The following is a 12,602-nucleotide window of genomic DNA, read 5'->3' as shown; positions in this document are numbered from 1 at the left end:
TTCTATGTCAACAGCTAAGTCACCAGTTAAAAGATTTCACTGCCAGCTGAGATAAAGGTAGCTTAACTTGGCAACTAACAGGCAAATTTGGCAATGTTGCTTTATATCTTGTCAATGAAACTAGGAAACTTCAATTTTAGGAATCATGTGATATAAAAGAACACCGAAATAAGAAAATAATATGAAACATTTTTTGTTGTGCTGTGTCCAACACTGTAATCAAAAAGATGCACAAACTTTTTTTGCTAGTGATAATGTCCCAGACTTACATTGGCTCTAATCTGCATAAAGGCCTTCGTTATCTTGTTAAAGTAGCCTTCTTCTGTGGGTTCCCCATAGCTTGGGTCATTGCTGCAGCGTACAATATAGTGCAGTTGGGGTGTGGTCAAATGGCCTGTGAAGTAGAACCAAGAAGCATTCAAACTCAGTGTCTAAGAAGCAGTCACAAAAGAAAGGTTAATATAAAGAAGCACTCCACAAGAACCATCAAATTTGATACTCAGCACTGAGGGATAAAACAGGAGAAGAAAAAAGAATTGACATATAAAGCAGAGGCAGGACGTGGGGAAGCAAACACTGCAAAAGAAGCTATGGGGTTGATGACAAGCCCCTTTGTCCAAATTTGGCTCCAGCTACATTCCATGTTCAACCACAGCTAATCACTTCAAGATCGTCAATGATACGCTCTATAATAACAATAATAAATAAAAATAAAGCAGCTCCCTATTATAGCATTACTTTAGCAAAATTCTACAAGTATAAAGTGTGAGTAAGCAAGCATCATGGTATCATCTACAAAGAGAAAATGAAGCAATGGGCCTTCAAAAACATTTTAAATAGCTGCACATTTATTTTTCTCTAGTTTTATGCACAGCAAATGATGGTGACACTGAAAAAGATGAATTGGGATAATTTCAAAGTATGGTGAGTACACGCTCTCCTCATGCAATGTAAACTAAGGCATATACTATTAATTTCGATAGAAAACAAACGCTGCTAATGAAATGATGCTTGAGATGTTCTTGCTTTACCAAATTTGTAATAAGACTTCTTGAGCTTCTACAGAAATAAAGTAAGTGGGTGAGCACTTTTTACAACGTACAAGAGGTTACCTTCTACATCCTTAAAAATCATGCTAGCAGCACAAAGCATTCAATTATCAGATGTACTGAATCACTTCAAAGTCCAGAAATTACACCAACTATGGAACATTCTTGTTTACTGCAGATGCATACCTGGTAGCAGGGAGTAAGAGTTTCACACTTTAACAATGAAATAAAATGCCAGCATGCACAATAGCTTTGTATCATTCAGCAAGCATAAACGAAGAGAGAGGAAGAAGATCGCGAGACGCTGGCTGCTGCGTGTTGTTACTAGTCAGCCATCTTAACCCCATTGACTCTGCTTGTATATACATTATAAATATAGTCTTATACTCCCAACATCCCCGTAACAATAGGAAGCAAGCTGAGACAGGGCAAAATATTTACTAGAGCAAGTTTTTACTACGAAGGGAATGACTATGAAGACTTGAAAGAGCTACTAAACCGCTCTATCACAAAACTGTTTATTAACCCATCAACAGATGGTCAAAATGCACAAACATCAATTATGTTGCAGTAAGTAAAGCAGTTAAAGGTCTGTCACCACCACACGAGTACTTCTACAAGAACCGAAATTTGCACGAGTTTGTAAGAATTCATATTTGACTTAAAGCACACGAAAACAAAGACAAGTTTAACAGAATAGAATTTTAGAACACATAAAAGAGCCCTGTGTACTAAAAATTAAGCCTACACGGGGCTCTTTTATGCTTTCTAAACTTCTTTTCTCTTAAACTAGTGTCTTTGTATTTGTGCGCTTTTAAGTCAAATATGAATTCTTACAATCTAATCCAAATTTCAGTTCTTGTAGGCCTAATTTCTAGTACACAGGGCTGTTTTATGTGTTCTAAACTTCTATTCTTCTTTTAAACTTTAGTTTGAAGTAGCGCCCATCTTGTTTGGTCTTCCTTTTTTATGTCCTTTTGTGCGCTTTAAGTCAAACATGAGTACGTCAACAGTTGTAATAAAAGGTGATGCATGCAAAGATTAACCAAAATTCCACCGCCAACTAAGTGGGACATCAGCAGATTACAAGTAAAACTGGAATATTAACCAAGTGATCTCACAGAGAGGACATGTTTTCACTGCATCACTCAGGTCATTAGCATTTAATATAATCAATTTCTACGGCTTTCAATTTTATCATATATTATACATGGATGAGTGAGGTCACACAGGCGAGCGATCCGTTTGGCTACCCTCACATCATCGAGATTGCTAAAAAGATGTCGCTTCATGAAGTTTATATTTAAAATCATACGTGTGCTTAGAAATTTGCGTGCCCTTAAAAAAATATGCAAATGTAATAAACGTATACGTTCAATTAGCCCAATTCCACCTGACAATGCGGATCATCTGCTACAGCTATGGCGACGGCAGCCAATGGGGCGCAGAGTAGTTCTCAATGAAAATATGTGCAGCAATGTCATTGTTGGCGGCAAGAACATGAATGGTACCAGTCCTGTAAAACACTCATATAGCACTGCAGGTGTGTGTGTGTGTAGAGAGCAAACTGCAGTGGCTGCACACTGTAGAAGATGCAGCGTTGCATGTCAATGTCAACATCAACCTCCTTGGTCAACATAGTGATCACCCGCAGTTCTTAAAAGAAAGGCACCTTCAGCAGCAACCGCAGGTTCTGCATTTGTCAGAGAGCTAAGTTTTGTGTATAATTTGCCTAGAATGGTACCAGGAAATATCTTGACAAGCCAATACCTGGAAAAAAAAAGGAACTGCAAAGGCAACTGAATGTACCTTACTATGAGTCGAAAACGTCCGCCAGAAAGCCGCCATCTTGAGTTCGACTGTAGCAGAGTCTCTGCCTCCCACTCAAGAAGTGTGGGCTTGATGCCCGATGTCAATGTATTATTTCTTTTTCCCAATTCACTCTCTCTTTCTTATTCTACAGTAGTAAAAACGTCATAAATAGCCCACTTCACCGTATTCACAAGTTAGTGGCAACTCTAGCCCAACGGTGGCAGCACTTGTTTTCACCACTGATGGCTACAAATAAATCTTTCTAGCATGTCAGAGACAATCGTAAACATAAATGTCAAATATCTGCATGTTATCAGGCTATTATCACGCCAAAATAGTACTGCTAACAGCTACTTTGAAGTTTGTACATTGGATATATACTCGCAGCAACACGGTGAATGCCCAGTGTAATCCACCTCTTTTTTTCTTTATGTAGCGCAAGCAAGCAAACATTGCTTGTTGTGCTGTCGCGTCTCCATTCACTGTGTGAAGTTCGTTGTGAAGGTTTACTCTTTGTAGCATGGCTTAACATGAAGAACTATGTAGGAAAGAGATGTGGGAACACACTTTGTTCAAATGAACAGGAAGTAGACAACACTTCCATCGCCAGATGATATTATGGTCAAGAAGGCGGGACCTAGCGATGGCCGCATGGTGTAAAGGTTGAGGGGGGAATGCCACAGCTTGAGAGGAGGGTAATGTCTAACCACTCGTACCTGTTTTATTATAGCGCAATGACATAAAACTCTTGAGAAAGCATTCCTAGAGAGATATCCTCTATGTCTAGGCGTGCGACTAAAATGGTTTTGGGGACCCTTTAAAACACTGTTATTGAACTTGCAAATACAGATGTAAGATTCTAGTAAACCTTTCAGTAAGAATTAAAAAAGTTTCTAAAGATCTTACATATTGTGAGCACCCAATAAAATAGGACTGCAACTTGAGTTTCAGAGCTTTAACATCACACCAATTCATGTTACAGGTAGTCAAATGATGGCACATATTTTGGGATGTGTGAAAATGCATATTACATGACAGTGACAGGGCAGTAGATGAAGATCTGAGAATTATGTTCTCAAATTGCAAATATCTGATTTTACAGACAGAGGGTGAGAATATGTTCACTTTATTCACAAATGTTCATCTATCATTTGTGTTTGCAAATGTGTACACAAAACCAATGAAAGGCTTGTCAGTGCTTACCAAATGCCTTGACGACACCATCAACAGACTTGACACCATCAATGACAGCCTGTGCGAGTCTAGGACTGCTCACTCGTGTGTCGTGAGCTAGGTACACAGTGGAGGACTCCTGAAGACTGATGTTTGTCGCTGCCACTATTCGATCCAGGACTGACTCCAACGAGCTATCCCTGGTGACACAAACACAATCAGCTTCATTCACAGTGTGGTTTTCATTATTTAGCACTAACCAGCATACAGCAATCAAAATTATAAAGACTAAGAAAAAGGAGGAAAGCGAAATGATGGCCAGTTTTGAGGCACTATAGCATTGTACAAAGAATTTAGGCTCAAGACAATTGCAGTGTTACAATGTATGTTTGATAGGCTTCTTAACAATACCCTTTATAAAAAAAGAAAATAGTTGCTCCAGCTTCAAAAAAGGGAGGGGGAGCAAGCTGAAAACTAACCAAATGTCCCAACTAGTCTCTAGTTGGGACATTTCGTTCTTACTGTCTACACCATGCATTCTGTCCTGTTCTAAAGTTTTTATTACACAAGAAACCACTCTGCACAGACACTAATTCCAGCTTGTGACCACTGTTACTTGAAAACTTTGCTACAAGAATGTGCAGTCACATGTTTATCCTTACTATACTACAGACATCTGATAAGCTTTCTTTTTTTTTATATACCATTTCTCTTATTTTTGAAGGCAGGTTTACAGAACTTTCCAGCTCTCCTAGGGCTTCACTTAGGTAAATGCCACCTGTTGGAAATTAGTCTGCCGAACAATGATCACTGCATTGTGAAACCATTTTAGTCTGAAACAGCCCTCAAGGCTTACATTTATTTGTTTTTGTGTATTTCCGTACATAGGAGTACAAAAATAATCACTTATGTGAGCAAAATTGCACAAAATGTAAGTGAATACCATTACTGCAACAAAAAGCATCCTTTGCTTCTAGGTTTCAAAGCAGACTTGTCAGTGACAGCAAAAATCATTCAGCGAGTTTCTTCCTCCTTTGCAAGTTATTATTATTTTTTTTAAGTGCGAGTGAATCACAAAAGGAATCATAGGTTGAAACAATTCCTATGTTACTGGCCAGTGCAGGATGAAACAAAAGCTGTACCAAGAAGCTTACATATGGAGAATGATCAATTGTGATATTTTGTGGCAAAGAACCTCACAAGCCAATTCTCTTGGTGAGCACATGATGAATAACATCGACTTCGATAAAACTGGGACAAACATTTCACATATATTTGGGTAAAAAACATCTAAGCAACATTTTACAGCAATATGAAGACTCCCATCCTAAGATCTCACATTCTGATAGTGTGGCAAAAAATACTCGGCCCAAGCGAGACGCAAGGCATTTAGTTCTCATGCAGAAGGCATATTTTAAAGATACTGATGTGGCTGTTGGTGAGGCTGTCAGTGAAAAAAGTAGCTTCAATAATTCTAATGTAAACAGCAGGAGGTGCCTATATTTTATGCTTAGCTCCTCGATAGCAAGATATGCTTGGCTTTTGAAATTATGTCCACTAAAAGCCATGTTACTACCTACTCTTCTTTCTTTACTTTTTTTTGGCAGGCAGAAAAATACCCCAAAATATATCTTACATGCAAGAATGTTTCCAAGAAGCCTTCCTACAATAAAAAAACCATGCTGAGCCCTTATAGCAAAAATGAAGGACCTGCATGAATCCGATTTTTTTCATATTCCTGGGCTGCCCTCTACCACACACCGGCAGAAACATTTTGGAAGGGTGCCAGGGCTTTCGGCGGTTGACTTGTGTACCTGTGGCCATGTTGAGTGTGTGTTGGTTGTGCGTTTTGTGGATCTCAATTAATTATTAATGCCTTCTCTAGGGTAGCATGTCGTTCCTGCAAGTCATGCAGCACTGACCGACTGCTTGGGCAGGCCTCAGTGCGCTGTTGTGCTAACGGTGCAGCCGATAAAGGCATGCTGAATCCTGTCTGCTGGTGTGGCTGCCTTGCAGTTTGTTGTCGCTGATGTATGCTCTTGCACCTCAATTTTTGTATTCCTTTTACACATTCTTTAGACATTTTGCACATTCAAGAAGTCTTCAAGTGCAGCCTTCCGCAGTGAATTTGCCAAAGCAGTGCATTTGTTTACATCAATATCTACAGCCACAGCTCGTTGTTAGCCTCGACTATTGTGAAAATAATGCATTGCTGATATGAAGTAATGTTAAAACGTAGCAAAACATACATATCTGCGCATAAGAACCGGGTTATTCCACCCCGAGACGAGTCAATATAAACAGCCGAGCCACTCAAACAGCAGCAACCGTGATCCAGACATAAATTACGGGCTGTTATTACTGATTCTCGCTTCATAACTTCATAATGCATACAGTTTACGCTATAATGCATACAGTTACGCTAGACACATTTTTGGCACGGCAATGACGTAGAGCTACCAGTAGAGTTCCAACATGGTACACGGCACAAGTGTTTGCTGTAGTGTGTGTCAGAATGGAACGACCTTTCCCATAGTACATATTACCGAAATTCCCCACCCATCACCCTTTTTGCGAAAAGTAGCAAATGGCCTGCCATGTTGAAAACATGTGGTTAACAACTAATTATTTGTTATCCACCCTTCATGTAATAGCCCTTAAATGGGTCCACAATAAAGTGAAGTAATGAAATGCATGGGACTGGAATAAGCCAAGCCGTCTCTACTGAACACTCAAGCAAGCAGCTGGTAGCTAGAAATCGCAATAATCGGGCAGTTTTTTTTTCTTTCCCCATTCCACCCTACCCCCGAGGGACTTTCTCCCAATTTCACGCCACGCACGTGTCCCTTCCAAAATGTTTCGCAACTAATCTGCTAGGGCGTCTGCATGTGCCAATCTGCATGCGCCATCGAGCCATGAAAAATGTGGATTGACTCTTCCAACTAAAATTAGCCAAACAATCCCAGAACGTCTGTGCACTCTGGGATGCTCTAAAGGCAGGCACCAGGGTCAAAATTGCACTTTACTCCTTCCTGCGTACCTGGCAACCTGTGAACTTTAATGTTAATAAAATTACGCAAACACGACACTGTGTTGGCACCACAAATTCCTTTTTTAAGCTTGCCCTGAACACAAATCTCCTCAGGGATACATACGGACTTACAATTTGCCTTTAGAAGCAGCACAAAAGCAGCAACATACTTGGCACAGAGAATAGTGACAACCAACACACTGTTTTTACATTACAAAGACTTTTCAGCAACTTTGGTGCTGCTGATAATGCTAACTTGTCTGTATAAACTTGCTTAAAACAAAAACACCCGTTGCTTTCTTTCACCATCACAAGACTTCCAATAGAAGGTTCTGACATGAATGAGCGAAACTTTTTTGTAAGCAGAATTCATTTTTTGTAAAAGTTGATACATTAATAATATCCAAATATCAGCCCATAATTGAAGCCTTTAAGGAATATTTGGAAGAGTTGGCAGGTATCATTAAAGCAAGTGCAGAGCAAGACAACAGATGACAAAAATTAATGTATGTGCAGTACAAAGCTTTGCTTCAGTGCCCCTCAGCAACAAATAATCTGCCAGCCACATTGTAACAGGTTTGTCTGAACTTGATCATCAGACAGAAGGTGTTTGCACTTCAAGAATGCAACAAGCACACTAAGTTTATTATCAACTGCCAAGGAACTGTAGAAGATACTGAGGGAGTTGCACATAACTCTCTCTTTCTGAGCTCGCAACATCCATGTAGTGCTCCAGGTTTGATTTACACAGCTTTGCACATAACATCCTTGATCCGCTTTTAAGGCTGTAGAGATTTCTCATTTTGACATGGCACAGCAGGCAATATACACAGGATATTTGGATACAATGGTATGTACCCAATGCAGTAATGTTAAGACACCTATAGGCACCTAAAGTAAACCTGGCAAAGTTCAATCATCTATCCTTTGATGTTTAAGACTAACGTTCAAAATATGTTTACTGCACTTCAGTTTATAGCCACAAATTTGAATATAAACAGCTAGTGCAGCGATTCTGAACGAGCTAAACTGTAGTCACATCAATGACCATGTTTGTGCACTGACGATTTTATAATTTACACAAATAAGACTTAAATAATACACTGTTGAAAAACAGCACAAAAATGAACCAAACAAAGTAGAAAAAAAGAGCAGCTTACTGAGCATTTGCCAGCTCAGTTGCCAAAATTTCCCAGTCCGTTTCCATCATTTCACCCATAGGGTCAATAAGCTTGATGCCATTGTCATCTTCCGGATTGTGGGATGCAGTGATCATGACGCCAATCATAGCTGAAATTCAGTATGCACATGCGAGTACTTAAGTGCAAGATAACAAAGGCAGAGAAGTTCTCATACAGCTCAAAACTTCATCTCAGACAACTGGCTGACTTTCCTTTTAAGTATTACATTTCCAATGTTCACCATCATCATGACCAGCCTGATTAAATCTTTTCGTGCCAAGGAAGAACTTCTTTCTTTTCTCTTTTTCTATGTCTATGGTTTTCTTTTATATATTCCATTTCCAAAGTTCACCATCATCCTCACCGACCTGGTTAACCCTCCCCACACCAAGGACAAGTATCACTTGTCCAGGGTATCCTTTCATCTATTGAGTGCCACAGACAAGTGGTAGTCGTTTTATCATTTTGGTATGAATGCTGCACTATTAAATGGCACCAGCTTCCCAGAATTTTTTTTTTTTAACGAGCAGTTGGCACAAACGAAGCGGAAGTATAGTTTCCCCCGAGATTTAAAATGGCAGTGCAAAGTGAGGCGGCTGCAGTGACGACAGCCTCTCTTTCAGTGCTGGAATTGGTGTTTATGGATGTTTATTCACCTCAAGTGAACAATTTGACCTGGAAAGCTCTTCAGAGTTATGTTTATGGAGTCAACTTGGTACTAATGATTGCCAACATTTAGAGCCTCTGCTGGCCTCTCTCGCATGGACGCAGTTTGACAAAAAACACTTTGCCGCCGGCTCCTCTGCGATTTCCTTTCCCCGCTTTGCCACCAACAATGTGTTGCATGGAAAATAACAAAAGCACACTTGAATTATGTTTTAAGAAAGTTTACACTTCATATAGACTATGGCCTTGCCTATCTGCAACTCAAAAACATGAATATGTAATTGCCAGTAAAAGACAACACCAAAACTCAGTGGCCTTCCACTCTGTGAAGAAGGATAACCAGCGAAGCTGTGTATGTGGGCCCTTTAATGGCGAACTGCACCTCCGCCGCGGGTCGGCCCGACATTGCACTATCTTTGGGATTGGCCGACTTATGGGGAGTGCTTAATGCCTGCTTCACCTCTGCCGCGGGGCGGGCTGGTATTGCACTACCTTCGGGATCGGCCCACGTATGGGGAGCGCTTAACGCCTGCTTCACCTAAGCCGCGGGTCGGGCCAGCACTGCACTATTTTCGGGATCGGCCCACGTACGGTGGGTGCTTAACGCCTGCATTACCTCCGCCACGGGTCGGCCTAGCATTGCACTATCTTTGGGATTGGCCCACATATGGGGAGTGCTTAATGCTTGCTTCACCTCTGCCGCGGGGCGGGTTGGTATTGCACTACCTTCAGGATCGGCCGACGTATGGGGAGCGCTTAACGCCTGCTTCACCTAAGCCACGGGTCAGGCCAGCATTGCACTATTTTCGGTATCGGCCCACGTACGGTGAGTGCTTAATGCCTGCTTCACCTCCGCCACGGGTCGGCCCGGCAATGCACTATCTTTGGGATCGGCCCACATATGGGGAGTGCGTAATGCTTGGTTCACTTCTGCCGTGGGGAGGTCTGGTATTGCACTACCTTCGGGATCTGCCCACGTATGGGGAGCACTTAACGCCTGCTTCACCTCAGCGCGGGTCAGCCCGGCATTGCACTATCTCCGAGATCGGCCCACGTATAGGGAGTGCTTAATGCCTGCTTCACCTCTGCCGCGAGTCGGCCTGGCATTGCACTATCTCCAGGATCGGCCCACGTATGGGGTGTTCTTTGCTTGCGACACGAAAATTTCCTTCGACGGTAGAGGTATACAGCTTCGCTGTAAAATAACAAATGAACTGTGGATATTGCAATACTGAAACTGTTCACAATAAATCATTCATAAAAAAATCTCAAAAATTTTGATGCCTTTCTGCTAAAAAATTGGGCACGAAAAGGGTCAAGTCAAAAGCCTCTGTCATGTTTGAAATTACTCTTCTCACATCAAGACAAACAAGCCTGAACTCACAAATTTTTCATCTACCCGCCATGGCTGCTTAGTGGCTATGATGTTGGGCTGCTAAGCACGAGGTCGCGGGATCAAATCCTGGCTACGGCGGTCGCATTTCGATGGGGTCGAAATGCGAAAACACCCGTGTACTTAAATTTAGATGCATGTTAAAGAACCCCAGGGGGTCCAAATTTCCGGAGTCCTCCAATACGGCATGCCTCATAATCATATCATGGTTTTTGCACGTAAAACCCCATAATTTAATTTTTTATTTAAAAATTTTCATCTCATCACTATACATCTTTCTTTGTTTCCCTCAACTGTGTTTCCTTTGTCTTGGTACCCATTCTGTTGCTCCATTAAACCCCTAATTATCTGCCCTACATATTGCTAGATCTGCCCAACTCAAATCTGTCTTAATACCATCTACTTGTGTATGATCCATAGTCCATATGACTGTTTCACTTACAGTCACACCTATCACTTTGCTTTTCAAAGATCACTAATAAATAAACACGTTACATAGTGTACAACACAGGCAAGGTGCTGTGCATCAAAATGTGACACAAATGTCCAAGTTTAGGCCATATTTCAGATCGAATGAAAGGAAGCAGGGATGAAAAAGAAAAAGCACAAAAAGCACAGCATCTAAACACACATTCGTACCAATTTGCATTATGATCACATTAGTGATTTCCTTTCTGTTTTACCTTTCAAATGAGCTATGATGCAAAACATGTGCATCTGTTGCAATTGAATGCAATGTTTCTTGGCACATTAACCAAAGGCAAGTGACAATGAAGTACAGATTTTACTTGCTGCTGCGCTTTTTCTTGTTCTTTAGCTGTTTTCTATTTCTTGATGCTGGCATCAGTTTATATATACCAGGTATTTTTGCAAATACTGCCAAAGGTTTCTAAAATCCTGTATGGCAGATAGCATAATTCTAGTGCTTGAGCTGGATTACTCAGAGGCCACCATTACTTGTATGCAAAATCAAAATGGATAGTGAACTAATTAAGCTTTAACTAATATTTTATGGCAGATATAGCAACTTTCCAATTGTACCAGGTGAGTTGACCAGGCATATGCGCATGAAACAAATTCCGAGTATGACACCAATTCTGATATGCATTGTCAAACTTGTGGCAAAATGCATTGTTGCTCCACTTACTTTTTCAATGAAACACTATTTTACCCATTGAAGCACAAAAATGACTCGCATGCCAATGTATACTGCTGCACACTTTGGAACCAGCCCGCCCCGCGGCAGAGGTGAAGCAGGTGTTAAGCAGTCCCCATACGTGGACCAATCCCAAAGATAGTGCAATGTCAGGCCGACCTGCGGCGGAGGCGCAGTTCGCCATTAAAGGGCCCACATACACAGCTTCGCTGGTTATCCTTCTTCACAGAGTGGAAGGCCACTGAGTTTTGGTGTTGTCTTTTACTGGCAATTACATTTTCATGTTTTTGAGTTGCAGAGGTATATATATATGAAGTAATTCAGCTCAAGTGCTAGAATTGCGCTGTCACAGATTATTTGAAAAAAAAATTTGGCAGTCTTTGCGAGGCTTGCGAACTCACGGCTACAATTTGCAAATAGCAATATATACCAAAAAGTAATTACTAAAATTTTAATTGGTGAAATTTCGTTGATTACACGATTATGCAATTTGATTTCTCATGCACATAATGTTCACCTCTTTGAATAATGCAGAGTCCACTACAGTAGCTCAGTGGCTATATTGTGCTGCTGAGCATGAAGATGCAGGTTCAATACCAACTGCGGCTGTATTCTAACGGGGGTGGAATCAAAAACCCTCATGTACCATGCACTGGGTGCACTTAAAGAACCCCAGGTGGGCAAAATTAATCAACAGTCCTCGCTGCACAGTTCCTCATAATCAGATTGAGGTTTTGGCTTGGAAGACCAAAGAATTTATATATCAAGTAATCCAGCTCAAGTGCTAGAATTGTGCTGTCACAGATTATTTGAAAAAAAATTTAGGCTGTCTTCGCGAGAACACCCAGTATAACTTCATTATAAATAGTTGCTAGCATGTTTTGTCCTTATGTTTCTTCTGTGCACCCTTTCTTCCTATTATAGCCAGATATCAGTCAACATGTCAACAGCCCCCCGCTATAATGCTCTTGGAGCGAATGCGGGTTTATGTAATAAATAAATAAATGTACAACCAACTTGTCAGAAACGTCCACTCTTCTATACATTTAGACTAGCTAGAAAAGTGGGACTTATAAAGAGGAGAACATGAAGTCAAGCAGTCGGATGCAAGAGCAGGCTCTGTGCAAGAGATATATAAAAA

The 12,602-nt window shown here is 40.9% G+C and overlaps 1 protein-coding gene across 1 annotated transcript in view; it reads right to left on the bottom strand.

The window, feature by feature from the left end:
• The window catches only part of nst (phosphoglucomutase 3-like protein nst), a 50,062-nt gene that overhangs the window by 35,145 nt on the left and 2,315 nt on the right, over nucleotides 1-12,602 (bottom strand). Inside the window, exons 3-5 of the mRNA XM_075676552.1 lie at nucleotides 8,226-8,355; nucleotides 4,065-4,234; nucleotides 270-394 (exon numbers count right to left, since the gene is read on the bottom strand). Of these exons, the coding sequence (XP_075532667.1) occupies nucleotides 270-394; nucleotides 4,065-4,234; nucleotides 8,226-8,355 (425 nt within the window). The remainder of the gene's footprint in view (nucleotides 1-269; nucleotides 395-4,064; nucleotides 4,235-8,225; nucleotides 8,356-12,602) is intronic.

Source organism: Dermacentor variabilis, unplaced genomic scaffold, assembly GCF_050947875.1.
Source record: "Dermacentor variabilis isolate Ectoservices unplaced genomic scaffold, ASM5094787v1 scaffold_12, whole genome shotgun sequence".
Classification (NCBI taxonomy): Eukaryota; Metazoa; Arthropoda; class Arachnida; order Ixodida; family Ixodidae; genus Dermacentor; species Dermacentor variabilis.
Note: the sequence above shows the minus strand (reverse complement) of the source record. Positions and strands in the feature narration are given on the sequence as shown.